The sequence below is a fragment of the Theropithecus gelada genome, chromosome 8 (assembly GCF_003255815.1).
Source record: "Theropithecus gelada isolate Dixy chromosome 8, Tgel_1.0, whole genome shotgun sequence".
NCBI lineage: Eukaryota > Metazoa > Chordata > Mammalia > Primates > Cercopithecidae > Theropithecus > Theropithecus gelada.
In genome coordinates, this window is record NC_037676.1 from 140462835 (window position 1) to 140487758 (window position 24924).

At 42.7% G+C, this 24924-nt stretch overlaps 1 protein-coding gene across 3 annotated transcripts in view; it reads right to left on the reverse strand.

Moving 5' to 3' along the window:
• FAM135B (family with sequence similarity 135 member B) overlaps positions 1-24924 on the reverse strand; it is a 354279-nt gene that overhangs the window by 120775 nt on the left and 208580 nt on the right. For all 3 annotated transcript variants that reach the window (XM_025394243.1, XM_025394242.1, XM_025394244.1), the window contains 2 exons: positions 14497-14636; positions 5404-5474 (listed from right to left, as the gene is read on the reverse strand). In XM_025394243.1, coding sequence (XP_025250028.1) covers positions 5404-5474; positions 14497-14636 — 211 coding nt within the window. The remainder of the gene's footprint in view (positions 1-5403; positions 5475-14496; positions 14637-24924) is intronic.

Below are 24924 nucleotides of genomic sequence, written 5' to 3' on the forward strand. Positions count from 1 at the left end.
ACTCTTCAACACTGAAGCCTCCTACTTTTTCCACTTCATTTTTATTTCCCCCATAGATGTCCAGATGTCCAGCGCTCTCCTCATAATGCTGCACTGACTGTGTGAGCCTATGTTTTCGAACAGATTCCTACCACTTAAGGGACTATGATTAATGCATCTTTATAATCCCAATACCTAGCCTAGTATCTGGCAGGTATTGAGAATATAAACACAAATTAAAATGAACAATTGACTGACTGAATGAACAAAAGAATGAATGACACCCAAAGCACAGTGCTTAAATAATCTGACTAGTTTCATCAAGGGTTCCCCAATGTCTGCTCCAGTATTTTGTAATTGACACGTATCTGAGTCTAAGAGATTAAACCAACTGTCACAGCATCTTTGATGATTAAAAGAAGATTGGTTGTTACCTATATAAAACCTGGGGCCATGTTCGCCCCAGGAAGACCCAGCACTAATCTCAAATCCTGAGAACCAGTCATTTGGGCTGTGCAAATTTCTCTGAAGCAGAACACAAGGGAAACCTGGGAGGAGCATCTTTCATGAGGAGAGCAGAGAGGAAATGATTGTCCTCCATCCATAGATAAGGAAATGAAGCACAGAAAGGGCCAGATGGAGGGAGCAGCCTCTGAAGACCCAACACCACGGGCTTTGCTTCCTTGAAACCCTTGTTGCTTGTGTGCAAACAAAGGCCAGTGAAAGAGCCAGCTAAATTATGGGAGCTCAGGATGACTCCATAGATTGAATATGAATAATGGTCCCCTGGTACCAGAAAGAAACCTGTTGGGGAGAGGATGAAGGGTCTACCCCATGAATCTCAGCAAGGTGTTAACATTTACATTATTTTTAATTCTGGCTACAATGTATTGAGAGCTTATTATGAACTGAACATGGTACTTTTCCCTTTAATCTGCATGGCAATTATAGGAGGTATTTATTGGCATTATTCTGTTTGTAGAAAAGGAAGTAAAGTCAACAAGAGTTAATTAAAGCCACAAGACAAAAATGTAATCTTGGACCAGGTCTTCCTGATTCACAGTTATTTCTGAGTTACTGCTCAATATTGCTTTGAATCCAGTCAGACCCAGGTTCCTATGAATCACAGATATATCCCTAGGGCTTGAACAACAGGAGGTTAAATACATATCAGTGTAGCAAAGATGGCAAAAATGTTCACAAGAATTTAAGCCACATTAGTAAGAGTAAAGAATTAAGAATGAAGAGGTGGTAACTCTCCTGTGCTCTTAAAGAGATATATCCAAAATGGAGATAAAACTTAGGTCCTGGTGGTGGTGCAGGGAGGTCTCTAAGCTCTGAAATGATGGTGGTAAACTTGATTGCACTGATAGGACAGTGTCTGAGTTCTTATAAGGGAAATAAAGCAAACAAATTAAACAAACAAAAAACACACACAGAAATAGCCCTGGTATTTAACCTGGAAATGACATAAATAAGGTTTCTTTTTTATTTTTTTGAGATGGAGTCTCACTCTGTCACCCAGGCTGCCAGGCTGGAGTACTGTGGTGTAATCTCGGCTCACTGCAACCTCCGCCTCCCGGGTTCAAGAAAACCTCCCACCTCAACCTCCCAAGTAGCTGGGATTACAAGCCTGAGCCCACACCCAGCTAATTTTTGTATTTTTTAGTAGAGATGGGGTTTCACCATGTTGGCCAGGCTGGTCTTGAATTCCTGACCAAAAGTAATCCTCTTGCCTTGGCCTACCAAAGTGCTGGGATTACAGGTGAGAACCACCGTGCCTGGCCAAGAAGATTTCTTTTCTGAACTGCCATCCAGACCTCGGATTTGTCTGGGTGGTCACAAGAAATAAAACTGAAGTCTACTGAGGGCAGATGCACAGGGATGAATCGTTCCTTGAAATAAAGAAGAATTTCCCAATCAGCAGAACTATTCAGGGCAGAATGGGCCATGATGTGAAGGAGTGAGGTCCCCATCCCTGTGCAAACAGGTTCTGATGGGTCTTTGCAGAGGAACAAGTACAAATATGAGATTAGAATAAAGCACAGTTTCCTCACCTCATAACATTGCTTTGGGGACCGAGTCATGCTTTCTTGTGGTGGGAGGGGGCGCTGCTAACTTGTGCACTGTACGACGTGCAGCAGCATATCTGGCCTTCACTCACTAGATGGCAATATCTAAGTGTGACAATCCTGTCTGCTTCACACCATTCCTGGGACTTGTTCTAAGGCCCTAGAAGAGGTTGGCCTTCTTTCAGATCTATAAAGTCAGAAGTGAAGCCCCGCCCTTACTGTGCTCACATCTCCCCTCAAGCATCCTCCTCAGCTGTGATAACCAAACATGTCTCTGGGCAAGGCCACATGTCTCCAGGGGTCAGAATCCTCCCACCTGCATTGAAAGCCACCAGAAAAGACAAATTTCAGGAGCTCTTCTGTCCCAATATGAGAGGCTCTGCTTCTCCATTTTGTTCCCACCCAGGCCTATATGCTGCTAAAGAAGCCAGATGACTTGGTCATGTTTCAGAGCCTAATGTCCACCCCAGGATATGCCACGGATGCCTTGTCATCCTTAAACTCAATTTATGAAAATTTAAAAATGTGGCATTTTCAATCTTCCCCAGCCTCTGACTTCCTGTTCATCTTAGCTAATCTTATAGTTCATGAAAACCCTTATTATTATTATTATTAAGTGCTTGGGAGAGGAAGCAACACATTGAAGCCTGGCCTCACTTCCAGCTAAGAAGCCATAAAAAGCAAGAAGACATTTATCCATCAGATTGCGTACTTGGCCTGCTACATATATTGTCTCTCTTAATCATCAAACAGACCTATGAGGTATGTATTCTATAATGATATCTATTTTATAACTGAAGCTACTGAGATTTATGAAAGTGTGAGACTTCCCCAATGTTTTATAGTTAATGAGTGCAGAGTCTAGGTTGTTGAGTTTTATACACTTTGATTAAACCAGTCACCGGTATACAGGCTCTCCATTAACTACTGTTTTGCTGAACAGAAAGTCTCATTTACTGTGTACACTATGGCTTATCACATGGAGGGCAGGTGGGAGGCTGATTTCTAGGCTGAGCTTGGAGTTAGCCGCAAGGTTCTGTGATGAATTGGAAATGTCTACCATAAAGCTATGAATGAATGTCTGGGAAGGAAGTGGAACAGAGTGATAGGGTGGGGTGGGTTACTGGAGGTGTTAATGACAGAAACCCCAGATGGTTAGAGGAAAATAGGAGCACCATAACGTCAGGGCTTTACTTCTGAGTTTATAGCTCGGGAAGAAGGCCAGCCTCTTTTAGGGCATCTGAGTTCAGTATGGTGCTAGAACAAGTCCTGGCGATGGGGTGAAGCAGGTAGGATTCCTCAAGTCTCTACACTATCCTGCTAAGGAGAAAGCAGATGTGATGAGAAAGGCAGGTGGCCAGAGGGCTGGGGTCCAGATAGAGACAAAAATGAGGCATCTGTGAAGTTGAACCCAGACTGTGGCACGACCATGGACAGATACTCCTGCCAGCCCAGGGACCAGGCAAGACTGGCTACACATCAGTGGATGCCCCTTCTCAATTCTCATACACGATCAAGTTCCTAACACTTCAGTAGACATCCATCTTTGGTTCAAATCCCCTTGGACTCAACTCCTCATGTTATGAATAGTCCCATAACGGATTAGACAGATTTCAGAGATAGGACAGTCCTTGAGAAGGGGAAGAAGTTCTGTGAAGAAATCTGACCTTTTTTTATTGTTTTTTGTTTTGTTTTGTTTTGTTTTTGAGACAGGGTCTTGCTCTGTCACCCAGGCTGGAGTGCAGTGGCACAATCATGACACACCGTAAACTTGAAGTCCTGGGCTCATGCAATCTTTCCACCTCAGCCTCCCAAAGTGCTGGGATAACAGGCATGAGCCACTGCCCCTGGCCAAATCTGAACTTTGAAGGGATGAGGGAAACAGTTCTGCCAGCATTGACTCATCAGCTTCCCAATTCCCCATTCTCCAAAGGAAAAGGGGAAACATTTGTTGGAGAGGTTACAGAGACCAGAAGTGAAAATTGACTTTAATTTGCAGATAGTGGTCAGCGTGTGCTGAGATTCTGCTAACAGAACGGAGAAAAAAGGAGTTTTCCTCCCTTTGCCTAAGCCAAGAGAGGAGGTCTTCAAGGGAGATTGCCCTGTATCCCCTAGAACAGTGGGAATGCAGTTCCTAGTGCTCAACTCATTCTGCAAAGGCCATCAGGAGAGAAGCTGAGGGTGGCTGGATTGGTCTAAACAAAAGTGAGCAGGCTTGGCAGAGGAGGTTATGTGGAATGGGGGTTAAAGTGTCTGTGTCCATTTCCCATGGGCCAGATGAGTGTGCTTTGGAAAAGTATCCACCCCCGAAGAGCTTCTTGCAAGGAATGAGTCACCCAGCCTCTTGTGAGGCATCACTACATCAGATAACTGCAGGGATGGGGCTGGGTGAGAGTCTTCTGGTCAGGGGTACCTAAGGAGTCTATCTCTAAGGAATTCACAAGAACATCCTAAGGCCAATTCAGGGTTTACCATATGACAATCCTACTCACAAATGAACCCCTGCCCTTTTCTCCACTGTTTCCCTCCTTACTGTGCCTGACCCTGCAAAGCCTGCAAACTGCAGTGGGGAAGAAATGGGGGATATGAAGTCCCCCACCATGCCCTGTTCCTACACTGGGAGTTTTCTACGCTAGGAAAGCCTGGATCTGGAGGTGAGGTAGAGAAAGGAGGCAACAGAAAGAAGTTATACAATGGATGAGGTTTAGAGTTCTGATATGATACTTCACTGGACTTTTCATACCTAAAAAAGGATGACTTACTCATTAGTGGAAATATCCCAGCTTAGTGGCCTGACAGCTCAGCCCAGGGTAGGAAGAAGAGGCCACAGAACAAGCCGAAAGAAAGCAGTTATGAGAAAGAAGAAAGTTGCCTCCTGCTTATTTAATGAGCGGGTTACAGATAAATGGAGTTTCCAGTTTCAGAGTTGAAACATAACAGCAGATATGTCACACAAAGACGTTGAATCCTGAGAGAATCTCCTTTGATTCAGAAGGGGATTTGCCATTTGTAGCTTCATAGGGTCGTTAATCTAAAACCCCCAATTATTATCACATTGTAAGATGTGTGAAGGTGTCAGACATGAGAAAGTGCCAGTTAATAAAGCCAACAAGTTATGAGATTTCTGTGTATGCATTTGAGCTGCCTGCCTAAAATGTATGTGGTTTGAAATGACCACACAAACTTTCTTAGCCCACACCCCTGAGTAAGGGACATTGCAGCTTATCAGGAGATGCTTATCTGAGAGACGTTCTGAGATTCATGGCCTATGAGACTATCCCAGGAGTAGGGAAGCGGGGAGGAGAGCATCGTGCTTCTACAATTCAATACTTTCCATTTCCATGACACTCACTGCTGTTCACTGTCGGTAAAGTGCAGATCCACCTTGAGTTGAAAATCTACTTCACTCAGCGCATCTTCCATCTGCAAAAGAAACAAAGTCCAAGGGATTTCAGGAGTCAAATATTGTCCAAATGAAATACTTAGCTTGTCTACTTCCCAAAGTAGAGAAACACCATCTTGTCCAAAAATCAATGCCATTTATGCTGAAAGCAGAATTTCCATGTATGTTTCATGGAGTTCTGGGTGAACAGGATATCTGGGAGTATTACACAAAAAGAAAGAAAGAAGGGATTTACATACTCAGTTTGGGGAAAGTCAATTTGCAAAAAAAAAAAAAAAAATGCTAAACAAGTTTCTTTATTGCAGGACTTTCGAGAGTCTCATTTGGATTTGATCTAGAATCCCATTTGGGGCAAGAGTCAAGTGTTCTGTAGCACCTCCTTTGGGAAGGATGGAGCAGTGAACTCGCAGTGAAATTCCACTTGGCTAGCAATGGGATTAAGTCAGAACAAGGTCATCTCTAACCCTCAGGCATCCTCTCAGGGCAGGCATCATGGCCCATGGGTCCAGAGGAGGAAGCTCATGTTTGGGAAAGCAGTCACTTCTTCAGGTGGCTCAGCTTCATAAGAAAGCAGCTTTTTCATTTTTGTCTTGAAATCCATTGTATTTAACCATTTTCACTTTAAGACACTGGCATTTTATGCCCTACCCATGGCCGCATTTATCCTTTGCTTTAAGAAAAAATAAAAAAAGAAAACATACTTTTTAAACACAGGAATCTTTATTCTTCCTGCCAGTTTCTCCTATATACCTGGAAGATGGTACCCCTAGTTCTCCTTTTTTAACATCACTCCCAACTCAAGGGGGTGTTACTTGCTAAATACCAGATCTCGCCACCACCTCTACTCAGAGGTCAGCCCAGGGTCAGTTCTACACACCTGTGATAGGACTTGGCCTCCTCCTCCTCATTCACAGGCAGGATGCAGCCCTTTTTGTCTGTAACCACAAAATGCCATGTCTTTTTTATCTTGGTATTTAACGGTGCCTATTACAATTTTGGAGGCGGTGTTATCACCTGGAAGCTTGTGAGCCAAGTATTGTCTGCTGATGTGTCTTGTTTAGTCCCCATAGTATTTTTGAAAATGTTTTCAACAAATTGCAAACATTTACAATTCGGGCAATTTCATATTTGTATTATGGGTTTTTAGCTTCTGCAAAAAAAAACAAAAAACAAAGCAAAACAAAACCCTGGACTTGGGAGTGCTGGGCTGGCATTTAGAAACTCATTTAGAAACTCTGTTTCAGGGTTCAATCACCTGATCTGTTTCAGATCAGGTAATTGCTGTCCCTTCTACCACCATTCACAGTATTCACTGACACCCGTCTGACCTGCATCTAAAAGCCCCTGGCTATTTTCTTGTGTAGTGTTCCCAGTAATCCTTGTATGATTAAGAGAGAGACTAGTTTTAATTCATTCTTGATCCCTTGCTCCAGAAATAGTGTCTGCTACATAGAAAGTATCAATGCATCTTTGAGGAATAAATAAAGCTTTTTCCCCAATCCCCACCTTTTTTGGTTTTCATTTCTTTGCAAGAATCTCCTCATCTTCCTGAGATGGAAATCTCTTACCCAAAGATCTCTTTGGAAATGTCTTCCTGGTTAAGCATAATTCATGGAGAGATATACAGATGGAATTTATCTTTAGGTCTCCAGGGTTTAAAATTTGTTATTTAAAAAAAAGCATTTAAAAGTTAACATTTTGCTGAATCCAAGTGCTATAAATAACTTCCTTTCCTAGCTTTGTTTTGCATAATCATGAACCTAGCTTCAAACACACAAGGAACGCATTGCAGCCTCTTGTCACCAGGAAGGGAGGGAGACTGGCAACGTAAGCTTCCCAACTACCTTCTGAGCACGCATTTGCCTGGGTAATGAAAATTCAATGTAAACTCCAGTTTTAAACTTGCTGCAGTTTCCTTAGGAACTGGGAGAGAAATCACTGGCCTGGATAAGCTGTGGCTAAATTGAGCTGGGCTATAACTTTACAATGCTTCAATGAATCTTATTTGCAAGATATTCCAGAATGAAGTCACTGCCTTTTCTAAACATTTATTCCATGGTTGGCTGTTGACTTCCTACCCACCCCCCCCTCCTTCAAAAAGACACACACACACACACACACACACCATACAAACATATGATTTTCCTTTATTCTGCATTATCTCAATTAGAGTCATCATCTCCATTCAAGGGTCATTTTCTCACGAACAGGAAGTAGTTCTGCAAACTAGTAGAAATAATATAAGAAGCTAATATTTACAGAAGAGTTATTATTTGGCAGGCAATAAACTATCATTATACGTATACTATTTTATTTAACATGGATAAAACTATGAGTTGGGAAAGACTGTCCTGCATTTACCCATGAGGAAACTGAGGCTCCCTGTGCTAAAGGCATTTTCTCAAACTCAGTTAGTGAGAGTCCCACATCCCAGATGCTGTCAAGGGCTCCATTTCTTCAGCTTTCTCCCATGGTCATGTGTGTGTTCTAGGTTGGACGTTCTCTCACTGCTTGGTTTCAACTCATAATGGTGACTCTCTTGTTTTCTCCTCCATTCTTAACTACTATCTTGGGATTTGTTGCAGCCTGATAGCTAAGAGAGCAGCTTCTGAAATCAAGATACATGTGTACAACTCTTAGTTCTATTATTTCATATCTATGAGACCTGGCGCCAGTCAACCTCTCTGTTGTTTTCTCATCTGTAAAATGAGAGTAAAATAATTACATTTACTCACAAAGCATTGTTATTGTGTGAATTAAAATTTAAAAATGTACACAAAGGGCTTTGTTTACAATTGAACTGACAATTCTCAACAAAGGTTAGCTATTATTATTGCTGTCATTTTCAACCATAGGGGGCCCGGCCACATGAAGGACCCATTCTTCTACCAACTTCACATAGTGGTCCTGCATGCTGGTCACAAACACAGACTTTATGATCAGAGGGCCCAGGTTCAAACCCTGGCTCTACAACTTCCAGGTGGTACGACTTTAGATAAATGCCTTCTCTAAGTCACTGTATCCTCATCTGTAAAACAGGAGTAGTAAAACACCTCTCATGTTGTTGCAATAATTCAATGAAATATTCCAGACAAAGAAATCAGCACAGCGCCTGCCATACAGCACATACCTTGTAGGTATAAGATGCTGTTTGTTGGGGTTCAATCAGGCTGGGGGGAAAAATATTAAAGATAGTTATAGTAATAGTCAAAAACTCTCTTGGAAGGCCTGAGAGTTTGCACAGCTTCAGATTGCTTGGCGGAAGGCAGCCAGGGTCTCTTTGCAGGAGCCAGAAAGATTAGGGTACAAGTACAGAAGAATGTGGGAAGTTAATCTTCCTATCCTGTTTACTTATATGGGCTTAAGACTAACCTTTGTCCTACCAGGCACACTTTACTGCCTCCTACTTGGTGGTCAGCAGAAGTTTATTACCCGCAAATGGTGTTTACTTTAGGCCTGAGAACCTGGCCTTTAATCTTTACCCTCTAGTGGTGTTTACTCACAACTTTTGTTAATTAGTCTTACTGAATAAATAAGAGCCTCACTAACCCATATGGGCCCAGTCGCAACTGTTTACAGAACTCAGCTTGGAGCCTTTAAGCAGCTCAGACCCTCAGCTGGACTGGCAAAGCAGAATATCTGTGTGTCAGTGTATGTTTATTCATCCATCGCCGAATCAGGGGTCTGCAGCTAGTGTCCCCGTGAAAGGAGCGCTGCCTCCGCTGTTAGGGCTAAGATCCTTGTGATTGTTCTTATAACTCATCCTCAACTCCTTTCACTCCCCAGTAGAAGCTTTTCTTCTCCCAACTACCCTGGACTATCAGTAACTCCAAGCCTATTTCATGCCCAAATCTTAGAGTCAACTTCCATTTATCATTCCTTTCTACATGATGCCTGCCATCTCCTATGCTCAACCTGAACCCAGTCCTAAGGGCTGCACTTGGCGGCCATGCAGCTCACCCTTTCAACTCACACAGTTTCCATTCACACAGTTACGACCTCTGCCATGATGCTCACCAAGACACCATGCACTACAGCAGCAACTGCCTGTACGCCCTTGGTCTCCTGGGCCCCATTTTCTATATTATTGCCAGACTGACCTTTCTAAATGCCAGGTCTCCTCCTTCTGTCCCGAAGGAGACTCCTACCTTTAAAAAAAGAGAAACATGACCTTCGGCAGAGTCTCTATGGCTCTCCATGCTGTGTCCTCAACCTTCCTTTCTAGCTTTGTGTCCCTGCCAGTTTCCAGCCCATTAGCAACAATGCTTTCTCCCCCAAATCTGCCTTCTGCTTTACTGCTTTTTATGGGCCTTGCCGTCTTCTGTCTCAGGAGCTCTTAACTGGTTACTGTGGAAATCTTGTCCATTTTTCTACTTATCCAAACTCTGAATCAACTCAGGCCCCTCTCTGCTTCCAGCAAACAAAAAAAAAAAAAAAAAAAGAAAAAGAAAAAAAAACCCCACCTCTGTCTGAATCACTAGGTCTGGCATGGGCTCATGAATCTGCATTTTGTATGAGTACTGCCAGGGGACTGTGATGCCGGTGCAGCAAGGAATTACACTTTGGAAAATGCTTTTCCTTTTTAAGCCTATGAAAATGCAATCTTGCTCATAAAATGTGTTTAATATATAATCTTTTCCCCTTCTTCCTCAGAGTGGCAAGCATTTTGCTGTTAATAATTGTATCTGCTTTTTTGCTCTGCCTGCTAGGAGCTTAGAACTAAATGTATGGATCACCATTAGCAAATATCCAGAGGGTGTTTGCGCATTTTGGTCCCCTACATTTACCCCAGCCTTTATTTTCCTGTATGTGTTTCTCCTCCACTCTGCCTCATTCCATTGCTAGCTTTTCTTTTTACTATTCTATGCATTTTGTAAGCCTTCCCAAATCTTCTGTGGGATTACACAGAGTATATAAATAAAATATACACACTACCTCCAGACTCACTCTTTGCAACTGTTATTATAACATCTCTTCCTACACCTTAACTTGTGATTAGTTCTGTCCATGGTCATCTCTTGCACTTATCTGTGACCTCAATGCATAACTGAATCTTCCTCATGTCTGAATTTCTGATAGCGGGTGGAATCACGTGTTTGACGAATAGGCATTTCATAAATGTCTGTGGTTCACAATCATGTCTATGTGTATCCATGAACATAATTTCTGGCCGACTGGCTATAAGCAGTGTTTTGGTTGTCATAAGCAGACTGATACTAACTGGAAATGCATCCATTCCAAATATACAGTGTTTACAGACATATCCAATTAACTTTTATTATCCCTGATTTGTATATAGCAATTAGCTGTGACATTGTTTGCTGCCATATGGATTACCCCCAACACAATAACAAATTATTAGCTTACAGAGATAAGAAATTTGATAGGAAGAAGAAAACAACATGTAATATGAAACAGACTCCCCATTCAACTTGAGAACTAAGGTTGGCTACAACCTCACATGAGTTAAGGTTGAGGGTTGGGAAGGTCAAACTTGAAGGCTTTAAATTGTCAGGGACAAGAACAATTCTCTGACGGAATTAAATGGAGCAACGGCCAGGATACCTGAATAATACCCAAACCCAGCCTCCATCATTGGTTTGTCATAAGCATTCTGCCAGGGTAGCTCTTTGAGATCAATGTCCCAAAGGGCAAAGGCCCATGGGAAAAAATGGAGCACTGATTTCTTATTGGAGTTTGGGGAAGTGGACCTTGAGCTTGCAGTCTGTTTAACTGGGAGTTCATGACCACTCTAGGCAACCTAATGGTCTTGTTTCCTAAACTAAAGGTATCAGCTTGAGTCCAGGAAGGAATTAGAGGCTATACTCAAAATGAGGACTCTAGGTACAGTTTATTAAAGGGATGATATACAAAGTGTGTGGAAGATTTAGAAAAAGCAACTAACAGCTGGGTGCAGTGGCTCACCCCTGTAATCCCAGCACTTTGGGAGGCTGAGGCGGGTGGATCACAAGGTCAGGAGTTTAAGACCAGCCTGGCCAACACAGTGAAACCCTGTCTCTACTAAAACTACAAAAAAAAAAAAAAATAGCCAGGCGTGGTGGTGGGCAACTGTAATCCCAGCTACTCAGGAGGCTGAGACAGGAGAATCACTTGAACCCTGGAAGCTGTAATCCCAGCTACTCAGGAGGCTGAGACAGGAGAATCACTTGAACCCTGGAGGCAGAGGTTGCAGTGAGCCGAGATCACGCCACTGCACTCCACCTGAGCGACAGTGCGAGACTCTGTCTCAAAAAAAAAAAAAAAAAAGCAACTAACAATGGCTCAGTTCCTCAAGACTAGTAACCTCAGGACCTCCTTATCACCCTAGGCATGAAGATTCAAGCAGAGACAGTGGCTATCAGAACTGGAGAGAAAGCTACACGGAGTGTGTCTCCCTGCCTGGAGCTGGGGCCTTTGGAAGAAGGACAGAGCAAGTGGTATGCTGGTAAAGGTTTAACAACTGGCTCTCTGAAGAAAAATTAAAAAACACTGATTTGTAGCATTGGCAGTTTCTCCTGTGTAAATGTTTTCATCACAATTGACTTCGAGCTATGAATGTGAAGTCGCTAAATAAGGAGTTGGAAAGAAGTGTGTACGCGTGGCTATCAAAAGCTGATATAAGCAGACTCCAGCACACCACTGGACACAGCCAACCCTTCAGGACCCTGCAGGGAAGGAGCCTGGGGAATGAACACTCTGGGCCCATTCTCCTCGTAGTCACCTGCAGAAGCTCTCATAGGCTGAACTCAACGGAAACTAAAAGGTAAAGACATGACTGAGCAGTTCTTGCAGCCAGTCTCTGGGGGCACATAGCAGGTGGGAGAGCAGAGAGAGGAAATGGTCAAGTAGTCAAAAGCTAGCCAGCATGGCTAATAGGAGCTTCATTTGTTCTTTTAAATTTTGATTACAGATCAAGTATTGCAGTCACTGTGATGGCATAAGGGAGACAGGGTCAGGTTAACTGAAGGCTGCAGTGAGTGAGGTGTGCCTTGAGGTATTGAAGCAGGCAACTGTGGTCTAGGCACGATACAGGGAGCCAAGGGCCATCAAACAGGGCGCATGGTGGATGCTTATCTCTGTTTGGAAAGAATAGTGTGCAAAGGGCCTAAAAAGAAGAGATTATAAGTTAAATTCATTCATTCAACAACTAAGTCATCCACTCCATGTCAGGTATCCACAAGTGTAGTCCTATGGCTACTGGGGCACTCAGGATACAAAGAGAGATCCAGTCCTGTGGAGCTTGCAGACTGGGAGAGGGATGACAAAATTCTAAAATAAAAATTGTGCCATTGCACCATTCTAACAAAATCGGTGGATTTCTATTGCCCAAGAATAAGCCCTAATTTCCCTATCATGGCCCACAATGCTGGGCCTCCCTGCTCCATCTTCGTCTCCTGCTCCTTTGCCCTCTCTGTCTGTGCAAGTCACCTCAGCCTTAGTGCTTTTCCTGAAACACCCCAACGTCATTCCCACCTCAGGCTCTTTGTCCTTACTGTGCTCTCCTCCAGAACCGACATCTCCCTGAGCTCATGGCATGCCTGAATCTTCCTCCACAGTTGGGTCTCCACAATTCTGCACTGGCTTCTCTGGGAGACTCTCCTGTCTGTCACTTGTCCTCCAGGGAATAATCACCTTGGGTGAAGGTTGTGTTGAAAGTTGTGCTGAGTTCTTGACATTCTCAATATCTGAGTATCTGTCATGAGGCAACAGCCAGACTTGCACAGCAGGACCATCATGAGGTATCTTCCACTTTGGGTACAGTTGTAGCTTCACGGGGCCTCCAGTGAGGGTGCAAACTCCTATACTCTTATCTCCCTCATGAGTGTGTCTCAGAGACTAGGGAGCTGAGTATGTAGCAGTGAGAAGGCTCAGTAATAGAATATGCATGATTGGTTTATTTAATTACATTGTGATATATTGATCTAATATTAGAATATAAGTCCAAAATGCCAGGGATATTTCATGTTCACTATTTTACCTTCAGCACATAGTAGGTGCTTAGTGAGTGCTCAATAAATTTTTGAAAGGATAGATGGGTTAATGAATAAAGAATGAGTGACGCTTTTCAATTTTAGCCACAGAGAGGAACCTGGTCACTACCTAGATAACAAAAGATGTGGACAAAAAGCCAAGAAGCCTGAGAGGAGAAAGATAACAGATGCCCAATAGGAGCTGTTATGCACACTACATGAGGAATGCAAGTAGTGGGGGCTCTAATTAGACCTTCCTAAAACAGGAATACTCTTTCAAATAATTATCAATATATTCTAGCAGGAAAAAGCTCAAATGTGGCAACAGGTACACTTCAGTGAGGCTAGGGGAGGCAGATCAAAAGTTTGAGCTTCAGATATTCCTTTGAAATGTGTTAATCTGATGAACAGGAAATTTTCAATCAAGTTCCCAACTAATAAAGCAAGCTCCCCAAAGCCTCTGGGCTTGCAGTGATGCTGTTTCCCCTTCATTCGATGCCCTTCCTCTTTCTTTCTCTGGTGAATTCAGCATGTGCATCTGAAGCCAGCTCTTGTGCAAGCCTTGATGAACACCAGCTTTGTCATCTCCACAGAGATCATTGCTCACATCACCTACCAAGGTGTTTGCTTATATATCTGTTTTCCTGCTAAATTATCAACCCTTTCAAGGTAGAGTTCCTGCTGCCTTCTCCGGTTCTGTCCCTTATCCAAGGGTCCCACATTGAGCCCTGCAAAAAAACAGTTACTCAAAACCACCTGCTGATTGACGCATTGACAGAGGGCCTGAACAGATGCACAAATGAGCAAATGAGGACGGAAGAAGAGGCCCAGTAAATGAGTCAATGGAGACTGTCTGCACTTGAGACTACATGGAACAAGCAAATATATGAATTTAAAAAATGAGTAAAACAGCAAATACATAAATAAGTGCATGAGTGCACTAAAAGCACTAATCTCTGTCAGATTTCAGAGTAAATCCATACCTTCTTCTTTCACCATTTACCTAGCAATGAGAGAGAACAGCCATGAGAGGGAACAGCCACTTGTGGCTGGTGGTAGATTCATGACTTACCCTTTCACCACCTAAGAGCAAATGAACTCGGAAGACCACAGCATCATTTATGGGCACCTCTTCATTCCGGTATAAGATCTGAAAGACCCGGCTGTGCACGGTGCTGTCATGGACACAGGCTGAATGCAGGCTGCTGCTCTCTGCAAAACAAGAATCAGTTGGAACCCATGAACTCCAATACTGTCCTTTACCTGCAGCCCTGTGAGGTGTTTTTCCTGCTCAAGGAGACTAATGGCCCCAAACGGCCTTCCAATTTCCAAAGCTTAAAATCACAGCTAATGAGACCTCACCATATGAATATTTCTGTTCATTGAGTTGGGCTGGTATCTCAGAAAAACCTTGTTCCATTCCTAACAAGCAATAAGATCTTGGCTAAGTCACTCATGCCGTGGGCAGTGCTCCTGGGCTGCTATGCAGTGCCTGCTCAACTTCTCACCTGTTCACCTGTGCCCTCCTCTGTGGAGCATTCCATAAACCTCCTCTCCCAGAAACAATGAGGAGAAGAACAGGGACTGAAAGACGGAAAACACCCTTCCTTCTACAAGGACTTCCTAGTGCCCATAGAATCTCTCCCTTCTCAAAGGTGCTGCCTGCACATCATGCATGCCACGAGAACACTCTGTCTTGAGTTTTAGGAAAATGTGCTAATCCTACTATATATCAAGTGTTAAAGGAATTGGTTTAGCTCTGTATCCTCCAATGCATTCTAGATATACCATATCCCTAAACAGTACTTCTAAGTTGAGTTATATTTCAAGAAGACAAATCTAGCCAATGCATCCACTGTCCAGGGTTATTTGGGGGAACAAATGGGTGAACTCTTCCAAATTACTTAACACACAAACTACATAGTTGGAGATACATGTAAAAAAATATATAGAATATATATTCTAAAATAAATAATACTGTCCAGGGTTATTGTGGGGAAACAAATGGATGAACTCCTCCAAATTACTTAAAACACAAACTACATAGTTGGAGATACATGTTAAAATATATATATATATATATATTCTAAAATAAATAACACTGTCCAGGGTTATTGGGGTTATTGTGGGAAAACAAATGGATGAACTCCTCCAAATTACTTAACACAAAAACTATCCACTTGGATATACGTGTGTGTGTGTGTGTGTATATATATATATATATATACACACACACACACACACACACACATATACACACAAACATATGTTTATATACATATTCTAAAGTAAATAATACTAATATTTGTATAAGGCAACAATGACCTATTGATTACCTATTTATAACAGGGAACAACTATATGGCATTTTACAAGTTCTAAAGTGCGTTTCAATTGTGGTTACTTTCCTTAATTATCATAACAAACCCATAAGGTAAATTTTACACCAGATGAAGAGACAAAGGCTCAAAGCAGAGGCAGGTGCCTAAATATGTACTTGTTGTGAATGTTTATGTCTCCCCAAGATGCAAATGTTCAAATCTAATCACCAATGTGATTACATTTGGAGGTGCAGCCTTTGGGAGGTAATCACATCATAAGGGTACAGCTCTCACATATGGGATTAATGTCCTTATAAAAAGAGGCCAGAGATCTGTTCCCCTCACCTTTCCCACCATGGAAGGATACAATGAGAGACGTCATCAATCTGCAAACCTGGAAAAGGGCCCTCACCAGAACCTGACCATGCTGGCTTCCTGATCTCAAACTTTCAGCCTCTAGAACTGTGAAAAATACATTTCTGTGGTCAATAAGCACCCAGTTTATGGCATTTTGTTAGCAGACTTTGCTGGAGAATTGCTATATAATGAAGCATTGTGTAGATTCATCCTCACATCTACCTCTTTAATAAGAGAGAAAATGAAGTCTCCAGTGAATGAATAAAATGCATCTATTTCCTAGCAAAGGGTGGGGACTCTATAAAACAGTACTGAAAGAATTAAATAGTTTGACTGAAATGGGAGCCAAGAAAAAAATAAAAAACAGCCCAACTAGCAAAGAAAAATCCTAAGTATCTTGTACACTGTCTCTGGATGGGTCAAACAGTTTTTTGGAAACAGGGACACAGGATCACAGTCACCTCCCAATGCACAGTCACATCTAAGCCAGTACCTACCTTGTAGCTTCAGAGCAAGGAATACAAAACATGTAAAATGCCAGGTTATTTCCAAGGCTGCTCAGATGTGCCTGCTCTAAGTTGCACTTTGTCATGAAGGCAATAAAATTACTGACCTAATGCAGTTCTATTTAGACCTGCTGTATTCAAATTGATGGGCCTATTAAATAAAAATGATTCATGTGTGCAGATGCCTCTCTGTTTTTATTTGCTACACTAGCTCTTTCTATATCACTGTCAAGGCCCCGCTGATCTATAAGCCAGAATGACAACGTGGCAGCGGATGGATGGGGTAAATACCCTGAAGGTCAGAGCAGCCCTGAGCTGTCTGCTACCAGGAGGGACAGCCAGCAAAACAGTTCAATCACTTGCTGTCTTGGGCAAGTGACATCACCTCTTGGAACAGCAGCTTTCCATGTGAGAAATGGACACAGCCACGCTGACCTTATGGGATCACTGTGGACACAGAGGATAAAATAGATCAAGCTCCTAAGACCAGGCACGCGCTGGGCATACAATATACAGTATGATGACTTTTTAATTGTGTTTGCAGAGAAAGTTCTGAGTACTTTCTGTTGAATAAATTGTCATTGGCCACATTTTTTATGGGAGATTAAGAGCCTCTGAATTTGAGCAGATTGGCAAACAGACCACAGGGCTTAACGGGTATTTACTGAAAATCACCAAATCCCGAGGTGCCCCATTAAGCCTGGGATAAGGCAGTTTTCATACCTTAGGAGACTATCTGGGTCAACTCCTCACCACTATTAAATAGGGCATCACATAGCACAGGTGTCTTTTTAACAAGGGAAGGCTCACCAATCACAAGATAACTTCCCTGGGATGGAGATCACTGGGACAACACTCCCTGCTTCATTCCCATTGGGATTCTCCCTTCTTCACCAACAATCCACATCTGGATACCCGGCCCACTATCCTCTCTCCTCCTTCCTGGTGAAATCAGCACCCAGAGACAACCAAAGTACATACTCCCTCTACCCTTAAAGACTAACTCATACTTTGGGAAGGCAGCCTTTCCTAGCTATGGGTTAAATAGCCACTTTTCATTCTAGAGTATTTTTTATGTATTTTTAGGCAACAAGATTTCTATTCAAGTGGGCCAATGAGAAGGTGTAGACTAGAGTCTTCCTACATATCTGCCTTCTTCTTTTGTGTGTGTCAGCCTTGGTACCATGCATAAAAAGAGTTGAGACTTTAAGGGGAAAAAAAGAGATGAAAAGAAAATGGGTGGAAGAAGGAAAGGGAGTGTGAAGGAAAAACAGGAGGGGAGCAGAGAAAAGAGAATACAGTAGAGGAGGTAAGAGGAGCTCTTCAGGTCTCAGCTGCACAAAGAATATATTCCAAACATCTTAACACAGAATTTCAGGCCAGAGGGCAAGAGAAAAAAAAAGACTTTTAGGTGCTGTAGTTTCTTCTTCTCCCCCAACAAAATGAATGATATTAATATTTTATATATCTATACACCTCTAAATGTTTAAACTTTAAATGATGACATTCCCTCAGCTGAGAGCTCCCAGCAGTCCTAGAGGGATGTGTCAGTGTGGAGTATAAAATACAGGCATTATTCTTCGGACAGGGACTCTATGCCCAATGCTCAAACCAACAGCACCTGTAGGGACCATTTACTTGTGGACTAAACCTCAATCTCATTCCAAGAACATAGCCATGGCTCTGCCTGCATGTAGGAGATTCCCAAAGAATCATTTCTGTGCCCAAACCCCAGAAAACAACCCCTTCAATACCCCAGGCCTGAAGCCAGCTTTAAACTCAGGATATACTCAGTTAAATTCCTTTAAACTCAGGATATACTCATAGAGAATCTTCCAACATATTAGAGCCAACAGAAGTGGAAAAGCCCCATTAGACTATGGGTTCCTCAAAGTCACAATGTTAGCTTTCATATGGTTTAGAAAATGCTCCTTTAGTAAGGGAAATATAAGTTCTAGACTTGTCCCCACTTTCCGGCTGTGTGGCCTTGGGCAGGACTATGGAATCTGAGCTCCACGATAGGATCTTGCCTTACTTAATTTCCATAATGAATGTGAGGCTTAGGTAAAATGGTGAGTAGAGAAGGATGTTTTTAACTGAAAAATTATCAAAATCCAAACAGATTTTCTCAAAGACTAAAGATGACAACGATTAAGACTCTTTAGGTAGGGTGAATTTTCCTTTCTAGGAACAGGAAGAACAGAAAATCACCCTGAAGCCAAACTTTATTTTTTTTCTCCAACGATTGTAAGGAATAGGCAGAAGAGAAAGCCACTTTGAAAAAGATATGCATTGTTGTTCCAGAGAAAGACCAGAATAATTTCCTGTAGTCGAGTATGTGCTGTCTAGCTCATAGGGTCATCAAGCCTTCAATGCCAGGGTAGGGAGGTCCAATACATGACCTCTTGAGACTCCCCCAAGGTTGCTACTTTCCTGGAGAGCCCATCACTGGAGGGCAAGTAGACAAGTATGGATAAGAAACCAGGAACTCCTGGGAGACAGGTAACCATGGTCTTGATGACTTTTCTTGAGGTTGAAAATCAGGGATACTGTTGGACTGGGACAGATGCTTCTCAACCAAGGTGATACTAGTGTCAATCACACAAGCACAACCTGTTCCCAGAAATGAGGCTATCTTAAGAAAAGCTAGGGCCCAGGATGATGACTCCAGATGTTCAGAAATGCTCAGGGCTTCATGGGTAGAAGGTTGGTTTGGCTACATCGTGAGCCGGAAAGATGAGGACCCCCCTAACCTGAAACAAAGATTGTGTTGTCAAAAGCAATATTTTAGTTCACTGTGTGTTTCAATAAGACAATAGCACAGACTACATAATTCACAGTGCACAAAATTTGATTGGCTCACAGTTCTGGAGGCTGGGAAGTCCAATATCAAGGTGCTTGCATCTGGCAAAGGCCTTATTTCTGCATCATCCCATTGCAAAAGGCAGAAAGGCCAAGAGACAAAAGTGAGCTGAACTTGCCCTTTTATAAAGGTAGTAATCCCACCCAGTAGGGTAAAGCCTTCATGGCCCAAACACCTCTTAACGGTTCTCACCTCAAAACTGTTACAATGGCAACTAAAGTTTCAACACACATTTTGGAGGGGACAAACGTTTAAATCATAGCAGTCTCTAATGAGTTATAACCTGGGAGCTCAGGGTGAAGACCCTAGTGGCCTGTGCAGATAACTGGAGCAGCAAAGCATTCACCAATGAAGACCCTCAAGCTTCCTCCGAAATCTAAATACCTATGCTTCAATAGATACCCTGTGTGCCAATGAGATGCCCCAGCAGCAAGGGACTGATGAGATTCATTTCTATCCTAAACTAGCATTCAGAAAAGGACCACACTTCATTGAGTCAGCCCATGGCTTCTTGGATGATGTGACATGGGAAAAGGAAGTGGCATTTCTGCTAACAGGGCATTGAGATATACAAGCACTTACCTGAAATATCTGAAGAGATGCAATTCTGCTCGTACCTTCAATTTTTGAAGCATATCAAATTGGTGACACATCAATAAAGAGCTGTATTTTGGTTGTCATTTTTATTTCTATCTCAAAGAACATAAAACATTTTTCTTGTTTTCTACTTAAAGTACCCTGCGGCACATGGAGTATTGAATATTTTGCTTTCATGCACATGGACATAAGTTTATGCCTCACCTATAATTTTGGATTATTATGTTTGTATGTTTTTGCTATAAAACGTGTTAATTCATTCATTGAATATTTACTAATCACCTGCTATGCACTAGGTCTTGGACAAAACATTGTGATTCAGCATTGAACACTCACAGGGTTCCTTTTGGGACATCTATGTTTTACACGTGTGTCTGTGGAATAGGGAATGAATATTCCCATTGTTGTCTGACTCCACAGACATCTCCTTGTGTAAATGAATGTTTCATCTTTCCACACACGTTGCATTAGTCGGAACGCCTTATAAGGGCTAATTTAAAATTCTGATTGAGGTGGCAAATTATGTAAAACAAACTGAGTTTGATCAAAGATGTTATTTGTAAATTATATGATTGGAAAAGTCACTTTTCTATAATATATAATAAATACAAAATGGTTTTGTTAATTGCAAATTGCTCAATTAAAGCTAGCCTGAGATTTACTGGTCTAAATTCTGGATACTTTATGTTCCTTCCATCACTGAGTATAGCCTTGGGTATATGAGTTTTCATTTTATTCATGAGGAAACTCATGATCATAGAGATTGTAACATCCTCAATGTCAAATATAGTAGATGGTACAATGGTGACTCCAAATGGTTTTTTTTTTTATTTCACTTCTTAATTTGTTTATTCATTCATTCATTATTTAACTCAACAACCACACAGGCAATATGTTAGACATAATTCTGTCACTGGTAAAGATAAAACAATGACAAGGAATATTATTCAATATTTAGTACAGTATTTCCCAACTTTTTTTCTCTCCTCACTTCAAATGCACCATCCATCAATTTCTGTCTAATTGTTTAAAAAATCTGAGAATGACAGAACAAAGGCTTTACATATCACTAACACTCAAATATTTAGCAGATCAATCCATCAATCAATTTATTAATAAATGCAAAAATGGAGGGATATGACTTTTGGAAGTTACCCAATGTTTGTTATAGTTCTAGTTTGTGATAGTTCTAATATCCAGAATTTCTGACTCCTAGCCTACTCTACAAGAAAACCCAACTTACAAAGCCGACACCATGCTCTGGCAGAAAGTCCTGTTTGTAGGAGGGCAACTAAACTAAAGAGCCCATTAAAAAGCACCATTTAACCTACTGAAAATGAGAAAGGCTGCTGCTGCAATTCAACAGGAAGCATTCTCTCATCAACACTGACTGGGCTTAATTACTTAATTACAAACCATCATGACTTACTATTAGAATAAGCCCACTAAGCCAGCACTTGATAACACTTTATTATCTAATAACATGTATTGCTCTATAATCTCAAAAGTAAAAGGCCAGTGTGTTGCCTCCAGTACACTCTAGTTGCTCACTACAGAAACCCATTGGATTTCCTTGGATTGGTCATAACTGCTGAGTGGTCTCAGGTATTTCAGTCTGGATTTCAATAACAGAGTCCAGGGTATGGCCTTGTACCTCATGCTTGTGTAAGCACATAGATGTGAATCAAAAGACATGGATTTACTCTCAGCTCTGCCATTCATACACAGTATACCTATGAACAAAGAACTTGCCCAGTGTAAGCCTCAGTTTCCTCATCTGTGAACTGGGGATGGAAGAGCAGTACTGTTTCAGGGTTGTGAGGGTTTTACGAGATGACCTATGAAAGTACCTGGTACAAGATGGAACATATAATAGGGACTCAGACAAATGGAGGGAATAAACATGCTGCTGGATCAATAGGAGTGTGGAGCTGACATGGCTTTTACAAATACTCCAGCATAGAACTTTACCAGCTATTAGTATAAGTCTCAGTGGAAGTGAGGAGTGGAAAATAATCTGTTTGTTTGTTTGTTTGTTTTCAGATGGAGTCTCGCTCTGTAGCCCAGGCTGGAGTGCAGTGGCGTGATCTTGGCTCACTACAGTCTCTGCCTCCAGGGTTCAAGTGATTCTCCTGCCTCAGCCTCCTGAGTAGCTGGGATTATAGGTACATGCCACCATGCCCGGCTAATTTTTGTAGTTTTAGTCGAGACGGTGCTTCAACATGTTGGTCAGGCTGGTCTCAAACTCCTGACCTCATGATCCACCCGCCTCGGCCTCCCAAAGTGTTGGGATTGCAGGTGTGAGCCACCACCTCCAACCAAAGGGAATCTTTAATTACCTTTTGACACTATGAAGAAAGCAGGCTTGGCCCAGGGCAGTGGGTACTGCCTGAATGGAGCATAGAGCATGGAGCATCTCCCAGCTAGTAAGCAGGGAGATGCTGGGTGAGACTTCGACTCCACCGGCCTTAGTTTTTTTACAGACAAAAATGACAATAACAATCCGACTACACTGGGGAGCCAGATAATGCCTCACGCCCATCTCACCTGCTCTTCCAGCTCTTGTAGATCTTCAGCTTCTCTCTCATTTGCTCCTGCCCTTCTGGATTCCTAGGCTCCTCCTGCACCTGCCACCTCTCTGTGTTGTAGAACCCCAGGTCATGGTCCCAATTATTTTCTCCATTATTAGCTGTGCTCCTTCCCTAGCATCATTTCCAAGGCTTTCTATGCCACCTACAAGCTAAGCACTCTCCAATGTACAATGCCAGCCCCATCTCTTTCCCAAGTGGGCCTGATCCTTCACCACTTGACGTGATTTCTTTGATGTCAAATAAAGATCAGAACCCTCGTGTGTCCAATACAAAACCTTTGATTATATTTCCCAAATATGTTCCTCCTCCTGTCTTACCCATACTAATGAAATACTTCCTGGTCATTTAATTCCTCTTTTCCACTCACCTCCTCTATCCAATCATCAGCACATCCTGTGGATTCACACCCAAAACATGGTTCTGACAAATCACATCCTTTCTACCTCTTTTAAAAAATTTTCTCTCAATATTGCATACTGAAAACCTTACTTTTTGCTTCTACTCTTACCACCTATTTGTCTACTAATATAAAATATAAACTAGATGTTGGCCAGACACGATAGCTCATTCTTACAATCCCAGCACTTCAGGAGGCCAAGGTGGGAGGATCACTTGAGGCCGGGAGTTCAAGACCAGCCTGGATAACACAGTGAGACCCTGTCTCTACAAATTTTTTTTCTGAATATATAAAATTAGCTGGGCATGGTGGTGTGTGCCTGTAATCCTAACTATTCAGAAAGCTGAAAGTGGAAGATCTCTTGAGCCCAGGAATTCGAGGCTGCAGTGAGCCATGATCTTGCCACCGCGCTCTGGCCTAGGTGATAGAGTGAGAGTTGGTCTCTAAAAAAAATAAATAAACAAAATATAAACCAGGTGCCTTTATCCCCTCCTTGCACTTAGATTGAAACCTAAAGTCTTTACTGTGGTTAATTGGCCCTAAATGATAAGTGTAGGAGCTGCAGCCATAGTGAGGACCGAACACAGAGCTGATTCTTTGTGCTGTCTCCAGGCCCAGCAAATATTTATAGAATGCATGACTGACCGAAGCTCCAAGTGGCCTGATCACAGACAACTTGGCAGTGGTGTGTAGTAACATTTGTGGAGGTGAACTGAATCTCGGATGGAGCAGCTAGCTCACTGAGGCTGTCTCTATTTCCCGCTATGTCCTCATGATGACCCAGAGTCCACATCGATCCAGGTTCCCTTGCGAAAGGCTGGCACAAAGGATGCCCAGAATGCATAACATGGGGCTTTCTGAGAAGGGTACAGCCAAGGCCCCACCGTCAAATCCTGAAACCCATCCTGTTAATAAGTCATTCAGGAGACTCAACAAATCGGAGGCAAAGAGCCTTGTTGATGTGATTCAGGCTTTCCTGAACCATCTGCCTCCCCATATGCTTCCCAAGGAGAACTAAGTATAGCTGCAATTGCAGCTAATCAAATATTTGTCAGAGCTGTAGTGTCCCCACCCAATCATGGTCTCCAGGATGTGCCAAGGAGCACAGAGCTGTTTGCTAATCCACGGTGACTTTGGCCTTAGTTGGAGGTCACAGAATATAGCGGGGAGTTGTGACTACAAAAAATAGCAGGGAGCCCCAGAGTCACTGCTGATTAGGGGAGGACAGGTGGTTGCTCTGCCTTTGTCTTCCACAGAGATGGCAGATCCCTCCAGCAGGGCCTGCCCACTCCAGGGGCTAAGCTAAGCCCAGCCAGTCCAGAAAGAGATCACAGCCTCAGTCCCTCCAACTCCCTCCAAGGTCTGAGGCCCCCATCAACCCAAACATTGAATGAGTTGTCCCCGTCACAGCACATTCTCACCTGGACTGTCTCCTCTTTCCTCTCTTGGTCCCCTCCCTTCTGTCTATTACGGCACACACCCACACACCAGGGTTGCACTTGCAGTCTGGAGTAGGGCAGGATATTCAAAACTGGTGACCCAGATAGCACCCAGTCAGAATGCCTGCTAGGCAGGGCGATGAGCAGGGCCTGCAGGTCATCGGCTGCCCTGGTGTAAATCCTTTAGCTATGGATGATAGAGAAGGTGAGGGTCTGCAATGGAGGCCAGAGTAACTGGCCATTGTAGTCCAGGAAGGAGGACTTGAAAAGCTTAGGGAAGTGCCTGTTATAATAACTGTTCATACCAGATGCACTGGCTGAATATTGCTCCTGGTTAAAATGAGCAAGGTATCCCCGTGTCATGCACAGGTCAGTCCTGCTGAGACCTGTCTCTGCAGCTCGAGTTTTGTCTTCTCAGTTTCACAGCTTT